The sequence below is a fragment of the Danaus plexippus genome, assembly GCF_018135715.1.
Source record: "Danaus plexippus chromosome 9 unlocalized genomic scaffold, MEX_DaPlex mxdp_26, whole genome shotgun sequence".
NCBI classification, from domain to species: Eukaryota; Metazoa; Arthropoda; class Insecta; order Lepidoptera; family Nymphalidae; genus Danaus; species Danaus plexippus.
Genome location: NW_026869848.1, coordinates 1,057,851 through 1,080,925, shown reverse-complemented (window position 1 = coordinate 1,080,925; position 23,075 = coordinate 1,057,851). Strand labels below are relative to the sequence as shown.

Below are 23,075 nucleotides of genomic sequence, written 5' to 3'. Positions count from 1 at the left end.
CGCCCCGAGTCTCCGTTTTCATGTCAACCTCCGCCCTCTCGAGTTTTCTTTGTTATAATTATATTTAGATCGTGGGAAAAGGCATATCCTCTTTCCATTTGTCACGGACGTCTTTGTTCCAATCGAGTTGATATATGATTATAAACTCTGTATGACTTTTAATACGTTCCATATTGGATTGACGAACCGTAATAAAAATTATCATCGATCGCTCAATGCAATATTCATAGCGTAAATAATTAACTTTTCTCTAAGCCACTTCGACCTCTTAATTCCTATATTGATTTATTGTCAAATACATAAACACTTTTTGATTATTATATAGCATTAACTATAGGTAATTATATAGTAAAGTTAATGACGCCTAAAAAATAAAAAAATTAAAGTTATTGATTCAATACTAGTTAAAAATTTGGTATGAATTTTAAATATACATGTATGTACATAGGTGTGATAACTGTCACTTATGTCTAAAAATAACCTGTTTACTGTATTGGTAAATCAAAATTGTTTTTTATTCTAAGTAAGGCTATCTATAAGAACACTGATAACAAACTAAGACTTAGGCCCATATGGCATGGATATATCAAACCCAGAGACATCACTTACACCAGATAGTTTTATAAATATAAAATAGTAGAGACAGAGAATTTGTTGAGATCTCATAGAATATACAATTAAGAAGACTTATCGTTTGCTAGCCTATACTTGACCTCCACAAGCAAGCGAAGCGATGTTTCATGTTAGGATCCTGCCCATGTGATGAACTTTTCACTCTATGTTTCCCAATTTAAAGTTCAATTTGCTCTGCTCTAATAATGCTATATATAAAAATTATTGTCTGCGATGTCTTTGTATTGCACACGCTGATTGGTATTGTGCAAGAACTGAGGACCTTCGATAAAACAAAACATTGCAGCGTTACACAGTTACGCTTAAGCTATTCTCTAACATGAGGAGTATAGTTAAATCTCATGACAGTGAACACCCTGCCTAAACTCACCGCCACCAGCGAAGGTTATCATTAGGAAGGTAATCACTATTTAACTCATCGACATCACTTTATTTTGCTAGAAAAGAAGAAAAAAAACCAGGCAATTTGATATTTCATACTTATAGATTTCAGTTGATAAAATTTGAAAAATTGAGATCGCAAAAATAAAGACTCATTTCATTGTATTGATGACTGTATAATTTATTGTTCCTATTTAAAAATAAAATGAAACAAGGCAAACTAAACTAAAATCTAGGAGCGCCCTTGAAGACTTGCACGGCGTCCCTGGCGTTGTTGGCGACCCACATGGCCAGAAGCATTCCCGCGGCCTGGAACATTAAGGAAAGAGACTTATAGTTTCAGAGGTTTCGTCAAACTTTTTGTTTGAAAGGAATTGTATAAGTGTTTTTTGTTTAACCTCAAACCAGAAACACGTAACCGCGACGCCGACGAGCCAGTCAGCGTCTGATCGTAAGATGTTTCGGATTTCGTCCTCACAGCCCTCCGTGTAATAAGTAGCTGTTCTGTAATAAAACTCATTATCATCTGTTCAAACTAACTTCGAGAAGAAAAACTTTGTGATTGCTTATTTATTATATATTTAATTCATTAGTTTTCCACATTCAACTTCACGACGACGTCTCACTATTCTTCTCATTTCAGAAATATTTCTATATGCAGTCATACTAATATCCAATGAAATAGCTTCAGTGACGGAAAAGCGACTTATAAACATAGTAATCGATTAGCAAGTATTGTATGCATGATATTCCTATTTATTGATTTTTCCGTAACGTCTTCTAAAAGAAAAACCAAGTTATATATAGCCAAATAACAAGCCACGGTGATTATAAGAATTTTTCCTATAACTTTTCAAGTTCCAAAGCGTAGCTAAGACAGTCGATGAAATTTATAATAAGCAGTGAGAGTCCTAACTTTCATGACCTAAAAATATATAAGATCTAAACAGACCTTAGCGTTTTTAAATTCAATGCCAGTCATTCTTACTCGATACATGTTCGATACAATTGCTGCTGTGCGTAAGACGTCCTGGCACGATAAGCTCGTGGACAGCATGAAAGTCTGATATGGTATTGTATAGCAGCGTAATCTTCTGGCCCATTTAGACCACAGCATTCATACTAACAAGAGAAAATTTTGAATTAAACTACAACCAAAAAAAAATCGGGGATTTTTTGCATTAATCTTCAATAAAAAATATGGCTCAAGAAAAGGCAACGTTAGTACTCAACTAATAGTTTCACGTTACCAATTAATAAAAACAAACAGCATAGAAAATCCTCGATAATAATTTCGCTTACTGTCATTTGCAAATCATCCCAGAGCTTAAGGTGGATGACATCTTCATCTGTGCTGTTACGAAAGAAGTCTTCTCTGAGCCAATCTGATACCCTGAACTCGAGATTGTACCTCTCGACGGACACGTAAATAGCGATCAGCATTTCCACCATCACAAGAATCATCAGCAATCCGATGTACTGAAATGTCCAAAAACTTATTCTAAGATTTTTAAAAGATAGATGTAATATCCAGTGATCTTGCATTATCTGAAATACAAGTAGTATTAAAGAATTGTTTGGAAGTCACCAAGCATTTCTTGCTTAAGTGCCACGGATAGATCTTTTCAGTGTTTTTTTTTGCCATTGTTTTTTTTAACGTCAATTATTGCAATGATGACTGATTTTCAGTTAGGCTTTGTTTTTAGCCAGACAAGGAGACCAGAATCTAAGAAAATGCCTATGGTTATATATTTTTGTTATTTCCCAACTGAAGGTCAGTTCTTAGTAGTTATAATTTATAAATACCTTAACCAAATAATTTTTACTAGAATTACTTTAAATTTTCGTTATTTATTAAACCATACTTGGGAAGAAATTTTGCTATTTAAAACCGTACGATGTAAAGGATTTTGATGTTCCCTCTGACAGCGCCGATCGATCCCAAGGCCGACACGGATATCAATAATAAGCAGGCCACGCTGATGATGACGTCTCCGACGAAGGTTCCACTCGCACGTTCCTCTCCATACTGCTTCACGATCTTCGTGTCCACTACCGCGAAAATCAGGGTGCATAGAGCCAAAAGCTGGAATAAGATTCCATGTTGAATAAAAAACTTTTCATTATGTTTTTTTTTTTGCCATCTCATATTTTTCTACAAAGTATGGCGTATTTCCAATAATAGTTTACTTACAATGCAACATCCGTTCAATACTAGCAGAAGAGTTCGAGCGCAGCTTCTACTTATTTGGGCGAAGTTGACAAGCATTTTTGTTAATCCAATACTATTTATTTGAACACAGTCACTGGGTGAACCATTTGACATTGACTAAACTGTGGGCAACTTCTTTGTATAGTCCATTTACAGTACACCACATAGATTACGAACATACATTGATGGGAAAAGCTATTTTAGACCTTATCACTGACACATTGTTGCTACAATTCCATGCAAAATTCTAACCTATAACATTATACTGATCATCCTGAGAATAAACAGTTGATACAGGACAATTAAATGTTTTATATAAATAATATAGACATAGTTTGAAATTATGGGAAGGGTACTTAAAGATAATACACTGTTGATGTCAAACACTAATTATATTGAAACACATTTATATAAATAAAACATTTATTCTTACAAATATACAGAATAAGAAATATTAATAAATTAAATTGTGTAAATAAATAATCACTATTATATAGCACATAGTTATTGGACGGGATGACGAAAGTAAAATACGTGCCAATAGCAAAATAAGGCTGCCAACAGAAGGTATTATTGTACTATTGTAATATCACTGTCAGAATCAGTAAAATTATTGAAGTTCCGTATGAGATCAGGGTTGTCGAAGCATCACTTGCGTCCCACCCAAATACAGGACTCCTGAAAGAAGAAGAAAAAGTGTTTTATATCAAAATGTAAGTAAACTGACTATTTAATCTGTAAAGACATGAGTTAAAAATTAAATAATTACCAAAATATATTCAAATACATATGTTGAAAATGAAACAAAAATTTTAGCAATATAAAATTTTTGTTTCCATCAAAACATTGTGTTAAATAGATTTTGCAATGTCAGGGCTGTGATATAATTTTTTCTATAACTAAGACCCGTATTCTGAAGCTGAATGTAAGTAAGCCTTGTATCGCGTCATCTTAAACACATGTTCAATATCATATCATATCATTAAGACATCACAAGATAGGCATTCGTAATCTACAAAGTTAGTGAAAAATATTTTATAATGTGGAAAAAAAAACTTCTTATGGCTGGTATCTTTGACGTAAATTTTGGTAATAATTTTACAAGTAAGTAAATAGCGTTAAAGAATGATTCCAATTTTAAAAACATAAGACGTTCCGTTCTTTTTAAGAATTTTTTTTCTTGTACTTGTTTCTAAATTAACTCAACTAGTAATAGTTAATAATGTTATAATTTTTTATTTTGGCAACATTCCTTGTATAAAATGGTCCCATTCATTGATGTCTTTTATTTTGTTACCCTATGAATCGTATTTAATTTAGTGTAATGAAATATTCCGTATCAAAAAAAATTAAAACAAAAACACTGGAATAATGTTATATTTTGCTTATACCAAGGTTCTCATTTGTTAGGGTATTATAATCTTGAGTACTCTGTAGAGGAAATACGAAGGAGTTTGTCGGATGGAATAAAGGCGTTTATTTTAATTTTTTTTAAAAATACTCTAATTATATTTTACCAGCACACTATAACAATAAGCAATATATAAATATTAATATTTTTTTTTCATTCGTGCACATTTCCGTCGACGCTCTCATGAAACGTCAGACTTTCTCTCGAAACTATACTATCAATGTTTATATAGATTAAGACTATTATTATTTGAGGTCATTACTGTCATTTGATAAATTTAACCTATTCGTCCATTTTATCTTTATTTGTTTTTATAAACATGGGTTTATTTATCAAAGCAACGATCCCATGTCCTTGAAATCGGTCCGAAATAAAACAGTTCAAGATAGTATAGAGGTACCTTAGTACGTAAGTTAGTATGTAGGCACAGCCTTAAGTATCGTAAACAAAATACCCTAAAGTAGTTGTAACTTTATTTCCTGCTCTTCATACGCTGAACGCTGGTTTTAATTATAAAAATACCGAGAAAAATGCACAATAAAAACATCAACATATAGAAATACAATTTGTTCATTTTTTATTTAAAATTATACTTAATTACATAAAATTTCTAAAATATCATTGTGATGTGACGAAATGTTATGACGAAACACAATATTTATAGAGAGAGATTTGATAGGAAACAAATATTCCAGTCGTAACACAAAGGAATCATGGGAAATATAAAGCGCATATTATTACAGGATGCCGATGACTCCACACGCGACTCGTCCGCCGGCGTTGCCCGTCTTCCTGGAGTCAGGATGGTCTGATCTGCCGAAGTCATCGGCCTTTTCGTGTAAGACAATTGCCCTTCCAAGAACGTTGTGGGGTCCGTACAAAGCGATCAATTTGTCTTCGAAATTGATGTTACTGAATCTGTTCATATCAAATTCAACGTTCCCCAAGTCTCCAACGTGACGGACTTCATCGCTGGGATGGCCGTGGTCTTTCTGCGAACGATAAATTGTCACCGTCAACAAACTTTACTAGTAGAAAAAAATTACAATTACTATTTATAATTATTGGGCAGTTTGGAGCCCTGAGATCTAGTTACAACTGTCAAAATCTATGATCCTTTTTTGGTCTTGACCTCCTAAAACACACTATTCATGCAAGTTCAATTCACAACCTCGAATACAAAAAAAAATCATATATGATATATAGAAACAGTTTTAAGCTAGTGTGTAATGAATCCAAATCACCTTCTCAGGATTGAAATGCGATCCAGTGGAGATACAGCCTCGAGTTATGTCTCCAGTCTCATGTACGTGGAAGCCGTACTGTCCTGGGGGCAAACCGTAGATGGAACCCTCCACATGGACCCTGCCCTCCAGCTGAGTGAGGGTAATATTTCCATGGACATCACGACCGTCGGGACTTGAAAGTTTAACTATAGCTCTCAACGGTGCGTTCTGGAAAGTTAATAAAAAATAAAAGCTCTTTTAACATTATTTACACCAAATAAATGATGAGAAAGCTGAAAATACATTTCAAGATATATGGTGAAGGTAAATACAATAAGCTTTACAGATTAAAAAAGTACTAATCTTGAAATAGTTTTTATATTTTTAGAAAAAACGATCGAATTTCGTTTATAGTTTATTTAGGCAAAGACCTTAAATTTGTAAACGTTTTTAGACTCGTCCCTGGAGATTCAACTGGAATCCTGACAACATCCGATCATTATATTCAAAAATAAATGGCATCAATTTTTCTTATATTCATAATAACTCTTGTACTCACCCCAACATTCTGCGCAGATACAATAACGCCTGCCACCGACAAAAATAGCAAATGGTAAAGCATTTTTACATTTATTGTCTGAAAACAAAAATAAATGAATACTTGTTATTAAAAACATTATCTGCTAAAACAAACCAAAAAAAATATATAGTTGCAACCATTTATTTGCTTCATTTAGAAGAACTATCGGTGAATTTGGGTATTTTATGTCACAGAGTATTGGCTCATTTAGTGAGATTTCGGAACAAAGAGAATAAATAACCGAGATAATTCTTTCGTTAACAGAAAAATAATCTAAAAACACGTCATACTATCAATGTGAATTAATTTCCTTATTAAAACAGAGACCATGATGTTAATAAAAGGCAACTACATCATTAATGCATGGAACGGAACGCATCAGCATTGCCGCCATCGATGTATAATGTGTCACCTGAGTGCTTTATGACAATAAAATGCTGATCTATACTATAAAAGTGCCTAACAGGTAATAAATAGTTTGTGATACATAAAAAATGTCGACCACAAGATTTACCTGCGCACTCTACTTGGACCTCATTTTGTGAATTTATCACAGCCTACAGGTAAATAATAGTTATACTCGGGTTTGGCTTATTTGGGTTTAAAAATCAAATGCATTTTAAGTATTAGAAGCGAATGACTCTCTTAAAATATAGATAAAAACTGTCTCGTGTTGGTGATTCAGTCATACAATCAAATAAACAATCAAATTCTTAGACTAATTTCTGTTTAAAAACTTATAACCAGCAGGGGAATATTTTTAATTGATTCCCATTGTTTTTGTCGACGATCTAATGAAAAAAAAATTGAACGAAAACAAAGACAGGAAAATACGTTTCAATATAATATGCAAATTGTTTGTTTACAATACAGACACCTGCATAATACAGTTGATTATGTTATGACATACTACATTACATTCTGGTGATATGACTACTAAGAATCAAAGGTCTAGAAGTCCAGAGAGCGTTTTAAGTTCCGTCATATATATTTGTAAATGTTTCAAAAAATTTGCAGGTTAAGTTTCTTTCACCAAAAGAAAAGTGACATTAATAGAGACATTTTTATGTGTCAAGTAACAAGTTTTTTATTATTCGAAATTATTCCTTCGCGGGAACAAATTATTATCCCGGTAATAATCTACCAATTAGACCTCCTGTCTCGTAACAATGTTAGAATATATGTAATTATCATAAAATGCAAAAATAAATTACGCAATTCCCTATATAATTATATCTGACAAAAGAAATTATGAAAACATTATATTCGGTAAAATATTCCGCTCGTCATTGAGCGTGTGAATCGATTAAAAAAGGTTATTTCAAAATTGTTTACTTTGAGAATTTCGTAATAGTTTTTTAGGCCACATTTACGGCCTCTATTTGAACGCCTGTACTATTTGTAATATTAATGTTATTTATATTTCTTTATAAACATCTAAGACGAAAAGAGGAAGCTTATGACTTGTTTTGATAAAAACGATGACATTTATAATATCCCGCGTTTCCAGTGCGAATGAAGCCATAGCATAAAAAAAAAAAAAACTAATTTTAATTATAGCGGAACATCTAAACTTGCCTTTACGGATATCATTAATTATTATGCAATAAGTATCATTGTTTATTCTACACTAATGACTTAATATGCAACACAATTTACTTTCACCGCATGTTAATCGATGTATGACATCATATAGTGAAATAAGCACTGGACATACGAAATAAATATGAAAATTCTTTGTTAAGTTTGTTCTACATAGACCGTAATAAATAAAAAAATTAGGAAATTAAAAAATAAGTTAACTTTATATAAATGTTTATATAAATGAGACCAGTCTAATATCTATACGTAATTTGGTTTAACGTAATTATAACAATCCGTGTGAACTGTGTAGTTTAGAGCTTCAAACATTAAACCCGCGTCATTGTCAGGTCGTAGGTACCACGAAAGAAAAACAACGAAAAGTATTGTGCAATTACAATACACAAACAAGATGGAATAGGCGACTTGTATTCTTAAATGTAATATTATGGACATAAACATTAATAAAGTAAAAATAACAATATGATAAAGCAATGTTAATATTATCTTATCCACGCTCCACAAGTAACTCACCTCGCCAGCTTCAGATGTAGAATGATCGTATCTATTTCGCGGTCACTTACATATTGCAACCAACCGGCCATCGTAACCTGATCTATTTTGTTCCACTTAACTTCAACTGAGAGCATAAATTTTCGTACACCATTCACGGGAAGAGGATCATGTTATAATGGTCCACGACCGGTTTAACCTATTCAAAACAAGCGACGTCACCACGTTCTACTCCTGCACCTACTCTACAGTTTTGTAATGCTTCGGTGATGTACGTTTGGGATGTTTAAATAAATAATAGATTAATATTAAAAAAAAAAATTAAATTCCTTTTTCAAGTTGTTGTGTTCTCTATTTAAAATTAGATCGTCGAAAATTTTATAACCGGCTAAGAAACCGGATGTACTAAAAATAAGCATCAATCGATTACAACAACATACAACACTACTTGTTTCAAATAAATTTTTATAAATAAATACGAGTTCATTACAAAAAAGTATTATATACATATTCAAAATAATATAAAATTCATAAAAATTTAATTACAGTGATTAACTTTATTACAATAAGTAACTTGGACTATTCGTTCTAAAACATCACAGCCATCTTTTCAGACACGTATAACTATAGAAAAATAATCAAATTCTTCTTATATCAAAGTATATAATGATAAGATCCTAAATTAAAACAACAAATTAAGGTTTAGCTCCCGTTCAGAGCCAAAACAAGCGATTCATCTGATCGTATAAATCCATAACGAAAAGCACTATCATAAAAGATACATAGATTAGTAAAAGTAATAGGCCTAGTAATAATGTTCACGACTTATTTTTAACTAAAAATATTCCTTTACAAACAGTTCCATAAAAAAATGTTGGCCTTCTCTCCCAGAGTTCGTCGCTTCCCGTCAAGCCACTGCCATTAGTGATTGCACAATGTTTACACATCCAGATATTAAAAATACGCCAACATGTTTTATAAGGAAGATCTTAATATTTTCAACGTAAACAACTCTTTATTTGTAGACCCGCATAAAACGCGTGAAGCGTTGAGGATAATGTATATATGAATCGTGTAGATTAATTTCATCACGCCCTCAGACATTTTACTCAATTTCATACATCCGGCGCGTTAATTTGTACATTTGAAAATGTATAAATATGTACTGAAACATGCTTTAGATTATAATCTTGTTATTTATGATATATTAAGACTGTCATTAAATAATAAATGTCACAGAAAAGGGAAAGACAAAGAAATTTCTAATTTAAAATAGATCGTGGTCTTCGAATTAGTAAATGAAGCAAAACTTTTGGATAGTTACTAAAACATATTTGACTAATCGTAACTAATGAAGAATTTTAACAGCACGTTCTGAATAAATCGATAATGTTTCTTAAATCGATCGAAAAAACAATTAAAAAATAAACACAAGTCCGATTGAAGTACTTTGGTTGAAAAAAAAAATAGACGCGGAAGATAAATTTACTTAGACTTTATTAACTATTCACAAAAAGCAACATAGGCTTACTTTATAGTAAGCAGTAAGAGCACAATAAGTAGTTAAAGATTTAAATGTTTTCCTTTACTTGTCTTAAATAACACATCTTAGCGGCAAAGACTCCGATTGTGATCAGTGTTTTATAAATAAGCTACTCGTTTAAAACAAGATGTAAGCTTGGGTTAACTTATAACATACCTGCTTGGGGATATGCGAAATATTATGAAAACATATATAAATAGAAATGTTTTTTGGTCGCCGTCATATTTCTTTCGGAGAGCTTGAGTTTAAGGAAATCCTATACGCTGGTTGTGGTATAGGATCCAGTGAAAGTACTCCGCACAGGGAGCTGTGCGCTATCTCGAAAAGAAGTAGGTTTCAGCCACATCTCTGTAGTCACGTATCATTGATAAGAAACCCGAGATTAATGGAATGATCTAAAGATTATACTTATCTATCTAAGGATAAATATGCTGGAAATTTTACATTCATCGAAGGCGTTTTAGCGGCCAGAGGATGTCAAATAAATATCATTTGAACCGATATCAATAAAAAAATATATTTTATAATTATTTTTTTCATATTTTATATTTATTTCGATAAACATAATATTAGCTATATAAACTATAATTAAAAACCTGTAGAGTCCGTTTCATTTATACTGAATTTTTGTCGTTCGCCAAGACACACTATAATTTTTTATACGTTTCGGGACCTGTTTGACCTCTTTTTAAATTGCAAAAAATATATATAAAAACAATTTAAAAAAAAACTATCCACAAACTCAAATCATGTGACATTGTAATACATGTTGACCTTGATGGCATGGTCTTTGGGATGGTCGTTTCCCAAGGAACCGTGAGCTCTATTATCACAACGCGCTTTAAAAATCGTCAATATAAAAAAACTTCCGGTCTGGACGCCGTCAAACAAATATCCTCTGGGATTTATATTGCTTCTCATACGTATCCATCATTATAGTCCAATCTGAAGCCGCTTTAATAATAGAGTAAGGCTTGACGGTTGATTTTGTAGCCCTAGTGCCTTCTCTCACAAAACCTATTGACAGCTGGTTTGAGGTTATTTCTTTTTGAGCTCTTGCTGCCGACAGACTAACCGCTTCGCGTATGATTTCTAAAACCCTATCGTGACGACAGTAGTGGTCAACGCTATCCAGGAGTATCCTACATCCCACCAACAAGTGCTTAGCAGTTCCAATACTATAACTATAAAAACGATCCCTAGATCAGTATGGTCTTTATTGAGATTGTATTGTCATACTTCATACAAAGCGTTTCCAGTTTTTCATATAATAACCTAAGTTAATACTAAAATACACGAAATTTTATCAATAAAATATTTTTAAAACTGATATTTCAAGCAAAGTAATCATTATATTAAAAAAAAAAATGAATTGCAAAGGGATTAGGTTTTCCTAAACTTAAAAAAAACAGACTATTTGTTAACTATGTGTTGAGTAGCCGCTATGTTTTAAAACGTTATATCTCAAGTGTTTAAATAGACTGTTAATTACATCCCAATATTTAAGTTAATTTGAGTAGTCTTAAAACAAACAAAAATAATCACGTTAAAGTAATACGCAGCAAATGTGAAACGGTTTTTTTATAACAAAAATAAGATAAGATCTAATAGAAGATAAAATTCAGAATCAAAACGAGACGAAACCTCTCATCATTCCATGGATTCAGGAGGAGCTTCAACAGTGCCTGAAAGTTGGAACTTGCGACCCAGGTGTAGGTTTAAGGGGCCCCTATCTAACGAGCGTTAAACGCTCACCTCCAAGCTCCTCTCTCTAGCTAACCATATTTGTAACGAATCTACTAGGGCAGCCTAACTAACGTACAAAAATTTACCGAAGTAACTGTTGCTACCGATGTAACGAAATGGGACATAATGTAGGCATTTTTTCTAACCTATTTTCTGTTATCTAATGTCCCACTTCAAAGCTTGTCTCGTATATAACAAAACAAATAACATATCCGTCCAAAATAATCCGAATACATTTAATATTAAAGAGTGTGTAATAAAAATGATTCTTCCATTACAAACTTCTGCGATATGTCTTCGAGATAAAAAATATAAAACAGAGACATCAATGCCTCAAGGAAAGGTTCAAACCGTACGTTAATTATAAAAATAATACTCGAAGCTTGAGAGCCTTGTTCTAATTCAACTTAAAGTTCAATACCATAGGCGTCGGTAAAAGTTGGAGCCTGCTCTTACCACAAGTCTGCAAGTAACACTGCGAACCGAGCGTTTGCAGTTATCCATTCAATTAACCTACGCTGCTAGGCGAAAAAGAATAAAAAACAGGAAATACTCCGTATTTTGTGTGACGACATGAACATGTAGTACGTTTATAGTTATCTGTATGTTATAGTAATTGATTGTCCCGAGGCTCGTATTACGATCAATGATACGTTCAGAAATCTGTGTCACCTGTTACGACATATCGTTAAGTATGTTGCTGGTACCAGTATTGACAAACTTAAATGTTTGTGTACAAAAATTTGCAAACTATCAAAAATATTATCCTACAGTAATAGTTTTGCTGTTATTGAAATTAAAGAAAATATATGTAACGCAAATAGGCAGCGCCATCTATTGTCTAAAACTGAGTATTTCCTCGAAAAGCAACGGTCAAGTTATGTTTCATAAGGTATAGTTGGTATTAATTTGGTACGTACTGGCTATATTACTGAAACGATTCTTTAAAATCCATCCATCACTCTTGCGTAAACGAGTTAAAATCATACATTAATATAGATTTTGTCGTTTTTACTCTTAATAAAGATTATCGAATATCTATATAACTTAGAATTTTCAGTTTTACGAAGACATCTAATAACTATAACCTTATATATAGGGGTAATGTAATAAAATTAAGATAACTCTAGAAAAATGTCTAGACTATATTATAATGATATGATAACTGTTGATAAATTTATCTCTAAATGTACCCATATCTTAGAGTACTAAAATCATCAAACATATCACGCATTATGAAGACCTTTTAAAAGTAAACCTACATAACACCTCAACAAAGCGAAATTACAAACATTATATGTAACTCTACAATAAATTCAGAGACAGAATTAATATTAAATAATATTCATCTTTAAGTTTATTTTTTTGTTATAACAAAATTTTAAAACACGCGCACAAACACAATAATCAAGAAGCAACGATTGTACAATCTAACACAAACAATGTTTATTATTTGAACATGTTTATTCCGTTTAACGTATCAATAGATACTCGTTAAAACGTAACCCTCGTTACGGGTCGGAGATTTAATTCGTGACACGTTTAATAACGTGCACCGACCTTAGCCTTGAAGTATCTCTCAGTACACAACATACAATGCCTAACTATAAAACATTACATGACTCATTTAGGTGTTTCATTGATTTCAAATAAAATGTGACTTAAAAAATTTGTCCTACTTTTAATACTATTTAATAGATAAAGAGATTTTATGACAGCTGTAGCAAATCGTCATTTTGTGTCACAGGTAAAACTGTTTTGATATACGTATTAAATAAATGTTTTCGATTTAGGAGCACAATCATAATTGATATCTCCTTGTATCTGTATAGATATATAATAAAAATAGTACTTACATTAAGACTTCTTCAAATAGGTAATGTTTTTATGAACACTAAGAAAATCACTGTTATATCACTTCTTGTCCGAAATTAACTGCATACAGAGCAGTCAACAGTCGTGCTGCTAAGAAGAAATTCACGCGTACTGAGACACGTCTCACGCTCATGATAAGAAACCTTCGAGTTTATTACGCAAGAAAGTAGCACAGCCTTTAGTATATCTACACTTCAGTATATATATATTATTTTTGGTATATATATTAAATAATTACTATCAGTATCAGGGACACTTATACGTCAAACATGCCTACCTATTTATTTAATTCTTATCAAAGGAGAATTGTTAGAAATTTGGGGAGTTTTATTTGATTATTGTTAACTTTATAAGAGAGAAAAATTAAAATTTTACGTATAATTAACAAGATTTATATTTATTCAAATAAAAAATAATCCAATGTCAATAAAGCAACGAAACAATTCAATTATATTTTAATGTTATACAATGTTATCTTCTAAACTATTGCTTTATAATTTTGGCAGGCGATATTAAAATGTTTTAGAAATAGCATTTCGCTGATAGACTTAATTTCTTACGAGATTTTGTCAATCGGACTCCTGATATACTTCCAAGGAAAAAAGGAAAATACTACTAGGATAACAATAAAGAATGACAATTAAAATGCCTAAGTTGCTGCTTAGTGATGAAATATAACTTCCGTCTTGTCTTCTCTGTTGTGTATACTATCCAGGTTCTGATGAATGACTCGCTGACAGCGTAGCAGGTAATGGTGGAGCTGGTTCTCCCTGCAGCTGGGACAGCGCACATCTGACCGCTGACAGCATCTCCGGAGTGGACTTCCTTCCTCGCGGCGCGTGCGGTCGATGCGGACGAGTCATACGCTCGCCAGTCGCCGTTGATTCTGTTGAGAAAAGTTATTTTCCTCTTAAAAACTCTCAAAAAAATAACTTAAAATATACCACAACATTAAAATAAAATTATATTTGATCTTATTTCTCATCTAAACTTCTTTTTAATAATTATTTCCTTAACTATGTAAAGGCTCTAATATCTAAATGACATTATATTAAAATGTTTGATTTCATTATAAAATCCTAATTTCTTTAGATTTTCCAACGAATCAATACAAAAGCGTAAGATTCATATACGGAATCACAAATCCATATGGTTCCTTATGAAGGAGAGCTTTGATTTTTACTTAAACTTATTGTTTCTTCCGTGAGTACACATGTGACGTTTGGGATACCCACGATTGACTCTCGGGCGGTCTCTCTCGGTATCATCGAGCTTCTCACAGCACGTACAGAAATAGCACGGTATACCGGGTACTCCGCAACAGAGAGCGCCCCACAACCACCTGTTCAGGGTGCTGCCAGCCCTGGACCAAGCTGTCGGCCTTCCCTGATGGTCGTACACGAAGTCCCGATTCATCACTCCCACATTATTTTTGGGTTTTATTGTATATTATATTATTGTACTTGTTTGTTTTGATGTCTGTGACGTTATGTCATCGTGACGTTGTGTATTTGAGATTTATATTTATAATGTTATTGTTGTGATATATAAAAAAGTTACGTATACGTTGCCTACTTAGGAAGCCTAACTTATATATGTCTAAGTTATTTTAAAATAATATTTATGAGAAAAATACTGAAGTAGGTATTAGTTTGATAGGTCCTATCCACAGTGATTACAAAATATGTTTGACTCTTATCCATTATAGATCATCTTCAACCAATTTTTTTTCCCCGTATTTCATTTAACGATTATAGTGACAAGCATGAGAACCAGGTATCATACCCTACATTATTTCAAAAAGAACTGACACTCTCGCTACTGGATCGATATTAACCAACCATAGTTTCTAACATAACCAGCGCAAGGAAATTGGCTTTCAAATGAATGGAATTTCATCGAATTCGGTCGATCCGTTTGACAGCTACTATGCCAGAAACAGACAGACACGCGCACACACACCCAGACGTTAATGTCAAACTCATAGCACCCCTTCTTAAGAATCCCCCACATCGGTCCATTTACCCATTAAACGTCACAATTTAACATAGTGCAGCTTAAAGGTATGACGCCTTGTTCTTACTTACGGCAATAACAATGAAAATAAAATTGAATTTATTAAACGCTATAATACTACCAATCGTTTATACTTAACGGCGCACGAACTAACTGCCGACTTCCAGTCATTGAAGACTGGCGTATCTAAACGCCTACGTCACGCTTCTCAGTCACGGGCCTTGTAAGCTCACGGAGAGCTAATGACAGCCATCCCAGCGCACATCCAAAAAGTACAACTTATTTTTATAGCGTGCATCAAACCATTGATAGCCGGCCATTTGAAAAGTCAGCACGCCTTATAGCTTCCGTTGACGGAAGGCGTCAATTTAAAAAACATATATAACTATTGAAAATAATTCACAATGAACTTGAGGCTGCACATATTTCTCAGCCAGTTCTTGTGGCTTGTGTCCGTGCTGAAAGGGAAAAGTCTACAAGGCATACCGGGTTACGGCAGGAATTTATTGATCAAAACGATACCCGCTGTAGAAGACTACCAGAGCAATGTTTACGAAGTATTCATGGAGCCGTACTTATATGTGAGTACTTGACAAAATGTCTATCCAAATATTTCAGCGAGCGTTAAAGAAAATAATTAAAAATTTAAATGAAACTAATATTATTCGGATTACTACGAGTATTTTATGATTTTTAAAACTACTTATTCGCGACGTTTCGGTTACTTTGCAGCAACCGCGATTACAGCAGAGTAGTATGTAGGTTTTTAAAAATCATAAAATACGCGTAGTAATCCGAAAATATTAGTTTCATTTAAATGAATACTCGCGAAACTCCTAGATCTTATTACAATTAAAAATTTCTAACATTTATACAATTAAAAATGTTGTCTTTATTTATCAAAACTTTAATCGTATAATGCAAATACATATAATATATTAACAAGAAAACTAAACTAAATATGTTAAAACTTATATAAAAGTAATTTATTTTAGATGTGGTAACATTTTAAAGTAACTCAAATTAGATGTGAAATACAATTAGCGATGTTTTTCTACAGTTCATTGTACTTTTTAAAGATCTAATCACCTTTTTCATCAAAGATGTCTGAGTGTTGTGTGTAATTTAAAAGCTTTTTTATCGATTCAAATAAAACCGGTAGCGGTACTTGATTGCAATTTGTGACAGCGGACAGAATGACAGCACTATATTATGGGTACTGTATGAAACGTAGTAAAAAAAATTTAATACAGAATAATTTTATCAATTCAGCTGTTTATTGGTAGTATAAAATAAAGATCAAAAAAAATATGTTACTCAATTAAATATTAAAAGACATGATATTGCGAGTAGAAAGGAGAACACATTGGCATAGAATATAAACATATTTTTATATACGTTTATCTTTGTAAGCTTACTCCAAGTCTGGACCCACACTCCTTACGGAGCCTTATCAGTTTCAATTTCATGAATCTTCGCAAATTATTTTGTTCAAAATAAAGTAGTGTAGTGAGGATATGCAAAATGTGTTACCTTACCGATAATTGTTAGAAAATTAAGTACTTCCGTCAGCCATATTACGGAAATAGAAAAAGTATTCTCAAGTATCAAAGAATTTATAATTTAAACATGTTTCAAATAGTTTAAACACATTATATAATGCATCATAGTGATACAAAATACACTTGTATAAACATTAATCGTCCCCGACCTTATTGTTGGAAAATAGAAAAACATATTGTGACGTTGTTTCAGGAACTTGGTACAACCTATCCACTAGACGGAGACCGCTCACAGAAACAGATCCAAATACCCATTGTAAGTAAAACACTATTATATACATACCTATATATACGTGCGTGTGATAGCCATTAATTAAATTACTAAAAAATATATTTAAATCCGAACATTTACTCTTAATTTTATCCAACTAATGAGAATCAACGTACATTATTTTATTTGTAACAACTAAGATTTATGTCACGATGATTATTGGACGAAAAAAGGTTTGAAAAATAAGGTCACTTTGATTAATATATGTGAGAAATATATTTGTTAAAATTAGATTATAATAATAGGAACGGCGAATATTTAGTCATAATTTAAATTAAAATAAACCCTTACCATACTAGAAGCACTTACAAGACAAGGGTTGCAACACGGAACAAGCTGTCAACGTCTAAACGCGGGATTGCTGTCAATAAAATGCATCTAACGCAAAATTAAGTTATACCCATAACTATAAGTGCACAGAGACATTAAACACGGATAGTTTGTAGTTCTTCCTTCGCCTGACTAAATAGATACCAACAGTTAGTCACTTAGGTACATATAAATCCCGATACATAGCACTTTTCCATAGAAATTGAATATCCCCATGTGTTCATGGACGTGTTACGCTTAGTTCACCACCATCAAACTATTTATTGACGTATAACGGTAATAACTCTGTGTCGTTACTTCAAAACTAAGGTTTTCATATCTTTCATATTTGTAAATTAAAATTAAGATCATTTCTATATTCCAATAAAAGAAACATTTTTAAACGAATCGATCTCAAAAGGGTAAATATAGTAATTTCGTTTTCCAAGGAAACAGGTATAGATGACTTCTGATTCTCCACGTGTTCCTTTTACTTATTCTTCACTTCTCAGTATTCCCTGAACCCGATGGTTCCTTATTAATTTCAACACGATTATCTTCTGTAAATTTTTCATACGATCTAACACTGAGCGATCCTAAGAATGCCTCGGTTTTTGCTAACGGAGATACGAAATTATGAAGCAAGTTGCGAAAATATCATATCGAGATTTTCATGGAAACAAGTTTCTAATCATATCTATCCAATAGGTGTTGCTATAAATATTAAAACTTTCTATCAAAACAATACAAGATTAATTCAACTGATGAAATAGCCGCTCAAAGCTACAAGAAATATTTCCTATGTCATTATTATTTGAAAAAATATGTGTATATTTTATGTCAAAAATGTGTATATTTTATGATATTTTATGTCAAAAAGTCAGATTAAAAGTAAAATTAAAAAAAATACTAATGAATCTACACACACGCGTATTTAATTGTTACCATATGCAAAAATAATATCAAACATAATTAACGTATAAAAAAATTAAACGTTCCTCTAATCAGTTAAACGTGACCAGCTCAGACATATTACGGTGTTAACCTCCCATCAATAATCGTACACTCACGATAAGCCAGGGTCTTATGATAGCCTAAAAAACCCGGAAGATTATCTATGGAGAGGTAAGCCATTAAAACCTTTTTCGATATATCCTATTAAAAAATTTTTTTTTTTTTTACACTTGCAACACATGACAGTGAAACAGTATTTTTTGTTGAATTAAGGTTTGAATGATTTTAATATAGATTTACTGCTGCGATCCTTAAATACTCCATTCCATTATATTTCTGTACAAAATGTTTATTTTATCTCAATTCCATGAAAAACAATAGCGGCAATCAACACTTAAAAATCATAAGCCTGTAATTATTTCCGTATCATTCGTAATCTGATCTCTGAATTAATTAAGACAATTATACTGTCGTTATACTGTTTTTATAATTACTTAGTTTTGCACATAATAATTTTTTTAATATTTAAAAATATTACATTAAACATGTTTTGGAACACGTTTCGTATTTCTTTGATGGAATAATCAAAAGTGATATCTGAAGGATAATTTTACATCACGGACGATATTCTCACATCCTCTTCATGCAAATATTTTAATAGGATGTTTCGAAAATTATGATAGTCCATAGACCGTGAGGGATTACTTATTTATCTGTTAAATACGTTATCAGAGGCCAACACATTAACAATAGTTTGACATGTGCCGTAAAACATTTCTACATACGAATCGGAATTATTTTCGTATCACTTGCCATAATCGAAACCATAAAATATAACTCGAATACATTACAATTATTTCAATAAAACTTAATGAAACATACACAACGACATCGGTATATTTAATTTTAAAATATAATACGCAATAAAACTTACTATTATGGACATAAAACATTTTTTTTTCATATCCGTAAGAATAGAATTGTTAATAAGTTTTGTAAAGTCATTTGTATAATAAAATTATTCGGTACAATTCGTTATCAAACAACTTTTGTATTGATTGACAAAACGCAATTATCTGACGTCACAGATTGTGCAAGTTACGAGTGACGCGTGCTAGTAATTGCAGTTGAGTTTGTGCCGTGTCAAGGTCGGCGTATCATGGAGTTATAGTCTCGATGTCTATTGTTGTAAACTTGATGACTATAAAATGGTTATAATTGTTATCTTGAATTACACATTAATTATTTCTTACTTTTAAGTCTGAATAACATATTTTAATTTTCTTGATAAAACAAATACATATCATATTTGTTAAACTTTAATGCCATTTTACAATTTTTTTTTTTTTTTTGGAATCTAACGACTGATACACGTTTTCAACATTCTTCCTATATCTTGATATTTTTACTCAGAGACAATTACTGGCCGCTTATCTTAATCTAATTTTTACATTATTTTTATTTTGATAGCTTGAATGATTATTTATATTCATTTGTATATCCACAATTTTTGATAGAGAGTGGGAGTGGAGGCAAATTTATTACTACAAGGTAGGTATCTACAAAAGTCTTACTTAAATAAATTGATATAAACATTTCGCTGATTCAGTTAAAAATAGTCCTTTAAACTTCTGACAACCAAATTTGGAGCACTCGAATTTAAAGTTCGTTATAATAGCAAGACAATAATTGAAGCAAATAACTTTATATTTAAGGCCGGAGATTCACTAATGACTCTTATAAGTGACATTTGTTAGTTATCGAATAAGTACTCCATCAAGTACTACTACCAATAAGTATTTTTTACCGTGAGAAATTAAGAAACAGGAATAAGCGGCTATACCAAACTATCTTTTTTTATGATAAAGAGAGAAAAACGAGCAGACGGCCTACCTGATGGAGGTAGTACCGTCGCCCAAGGACTTCCGCAAAATAGTTTTGCGGATGCGTTGCCACTTGTTTAGGGCAGAAACAGAGGAAAGGTTGGGAAAAGGGTGGGAAAAAGGAAAGGGCAACCGGCTCTCTCACTCATCGGGCAAAACGCAGCCATTAAAGACTGCTTCACGCCGATCTTCTGTGAGAGGGTGGTACATCCCCGGTTGAGCCAGCCCATGTTCGAGGTGCAGCAATTTGCCCACAGCTAGGCTCTACCACCATGAAAAAAGTCTATCTTAAAGTTTCATGCTCGTTGTATTTACTGGCTACTTTTTGTCGTATTGTGACAGAACATAGCTTTGACAACCGTAACACTGAAAGGATTTATCGATTTGAATGATATTAAACTAGGAACCATCGCGGCTTCGCACGGGCTCTTTACAAAAATGTAAAATAGCCTATTTAATTTTAAGAATTAAACTTGTTTTATGAGAACTTTCAAATGGCACGCCCAATTTAAATGATTTAAAAAGTCATTTACAGATACTGATGTAGGCTTGAAAACGAAGTAATTTATTTTGATCAGACTTAATACCGTATTAATGGAATTAGCTTTCCAATAAACGCTTTAGGAATGCCAATTTTCAAAAGTTGTAAATTGGATATAGTATGTTATCCTTAAGGTATAGACATAAGCCACCGCGGACTTTTCTGTAGACCTATATAAGAAACACAAACCCACAATATATTATTTTGTTATATCTCAAAGACTTAAGGCAGTTAAAACCTCTCAGACGGCTCATGTTTTCCCGACATCTTAAACAAATACCGTTAATGTACACACAAGTAGATACAATATATATATAGTGGTGATGACTGTTTGATATAATCGATGCAGTCGTTTTTCCGTTTATCGCGAACAGACAGACGGACAGACACGGCGAGGGACTTTGTTCTATAATATGTAGTGATTGATGATAAGCAATATAATTACGTAACACTTAATTACGATAGTATTTTTATTATCCTTTCCATATTTGTAGTCAGCCATAAGGAACACATTCAGACAGAAAAGCAGTTTCCTTTGCATGTTCAAAATAAAAAGTCAATATATAAAATACTAAATACGATAATACGAAAGTTAACAACATAAAGCGCTGTACTTCATAAATGTTTCCTTAAAAACAAATATCTAACATTTAATGTCATTGATCAGGGACCACAGCCAATTCCCGGAATCCAAGCCATAGTTCACCTCCAAGACGATGAAGAATCCGGCGTGGAGGGAGATTTAGTATTCACGCAGTTAGTTCCAAACGGACCAGTGTCCATCGAGGGAAACATTACAGGACTGTCCCCGGGACTTCATGGACTACACGTACACCAGACTGGCGATGTTGATGACAATTGCAAAAAGATTGGTCCCCATTTTATTGCTTATTACGTGTGTATTTCTTATATATATAGTTACAGCCACCACAGACTTGAAATATTTTAATTACAGATAGTAAATCTGAAAGCTATTAACTACGAAATGTGTGATCTTTGAAGCTCTTAACGACAACTTTGTAGTGGTTTATAATCTAACTTAATAGCCAATAAAAGTCGAGTTAATATTTGCTCTTTAAGCGAAATTGTTCCAACGATTAATGTCAACAATTCAGAGCACCTTGCTTGATACATATTACATGTTACAATTTACGAACTAAGACAGATATTATGAGGATTCTTAGACAAATAACATGTTGATTCATTAATATGTAAAATGAAAAGATATATCATTTTGTATAGATAACTCTCTAGTAAAATTTCGTATAACTGTCAGATTAAAAAAGTTATTGCATAATGACGTAAAATATTTTTAATACCTCCGTTTTTAGTTTCTGGACATATTTTTTTGAATGACGTATACAATAATACACTATTGATTCATAATGTTTCAGGGGCGTCACGGAGGTCCGCGGGACGCCGTCCGCCATGTTGGCGATCTTGGTAATATAAAAGCCGAAGAGGGCGCTACTTTAGATGTCAAAATAGTCGACCACCTCATATCACTTACCGGCCCGAGGTCTATCGTTGGCCGGTCATTAGCTATAAGCAAAAGTGAAGACGACTATGGAAGGTCCAGTACTGAGGATAGCGCCCTAACCGGCACCTCGGGTCCTGCTATAGCCTGCGGCATTATCGGCTATCTTAATTAATTTAGCATTTTATCGACAAGCAACAAATTAAGTTCTTAAAATACAATATACGTCATAGCTGTAAAACCATTGACAAATGCAGCTGTCAGTGTATAATGTCATAGATAATAAATAAATATGTTTTTACCCATTTTCTAATTATTTGCCTCACGTGTGAATATAACAAGGGAGTATTAAAATAATTGT

At 32.5% G+C, this 23,075-nt stretch overlaps 4 protein-coding genes and 1 long non-coding RNA gene across 6 annotated transcripts; 2 read left to right on the top strand and 3 right to left on the bottom strand.

Annotated features, from left to right (window-relative positions):
• Positions 1-1,169: 1,169 nt before the first annotated feature.
• On the bottom strand, positions 1,170-3,504 carry LOC116767340 (23 kDa integral membrane protein-like). Its single transcript, XM_032657621.2, has 6 exons — positions 3,209-3,504; positions 2,912-3,100; positions 2,317-2,493; positions 2,003-2,136; positions 1,413-1,518; positions 1,170-1,323 (listed from the first exon to the last, which is right to left on the bottom strand). Exons 1-6 carry the CDS (start codon positions 3,338-3,340, stop codon positions 1,240-1,242), a joined length of 822 nt encoding a protein of 273 aa, XP_032513512.2. The 5' UTR covers positions 3,341-3,504; the 3' UTR covers positions 1,170-1,239.
• A 127-nt stretch (positions 3,505-3,631) lies between these two features.
• On the bottom strand, positions 3,632-13,837 carry LOC116767342 (uncharacterized). Of its 2 annotated transcripts, none has more exons than XM_032657623.2 (5): positions 13,683-13,837; positions 6,423-6,500; positions 5,882-6,091; positions 5,379-5,629; positions 3,632-3,904 (listed from the first exon to the last, which is right to left on the bottom strand). In XM_032657623.2, exons 2-5 carry the CDS (start codon positions 6,483-6,485, stop codon positions 3,805-3,807), a joined length of 624 nt encoding a protein of 207 aa, XP_032513514.2. In that variant the 5' UTR covers positions 6,486-6,500; positions 13,683-13,837; the 3' UTR covers positions 3,632-3,804. The 2 variants fall into 2 exon arrangements, with proteins under 2 accessions (XP_032513514.2, XP_061383441.1); XM_061527457.1 differs by lacking the exon at positions 13,683-13,837 and adding an exon at positions 8,559-8,635.
• Positions 6,817-14,691, top strand: LOC133320146 (uncharacterized). The gene is made up of 2 exons (XR_009753594.1): positions 6,817-7,006; positions 14,417-14,691. It is a non-coding gene; the product is annotated as an uncharacterized LOC133320146 (long non-coding RNA).
• On the bottom strand, positions 14,317-15,283 carry LOC116767343 (uncharacterized). The gene is made up of 2 exons (XM_032657624.2): positions 14,937-15,283; positions 14,317-14,587 (listed from the first exon to the last, which is right to left on the bottom strand). The coding sequence occupies exons 1-2, from the start codon at positions 15,115-15,117 to the stop codon at positions 14,409-14,411; spliced, it is 360 nt and encodes a 119-aa protein (XP_032513515.1). The 5' UTR covers positions 15,118-15,283; the 3' UTR covers positions 14,317-14,408.
• Positions 15,284-15,412: 129 nt separating this feature from the next.
• LOC116767439 (superoxide dismutase [Cu-Zn]-like) lies at positions 15,413-23,019 on the top strand. Its single transcript, XM_032657759.2, has 4 exons — positions 15,413-16,298; positions 17,473-17,535; positions 21,905-22,132; positions 22,632-23,019. The coding sequence occupies exons 1-4, from the start codon at positions 16,122-16,124 to the stop codon at positions 22,887-22,889; spliced, it is 726 nt and encodes a 241-aa protein (XP_032513650.2). The 5' UTR covers positions 15,413-16,121; the 3' UTR covers positions 22,890-23,019.
• Positions 23,020-23,075: the final 56 nt, after the last annotated feature.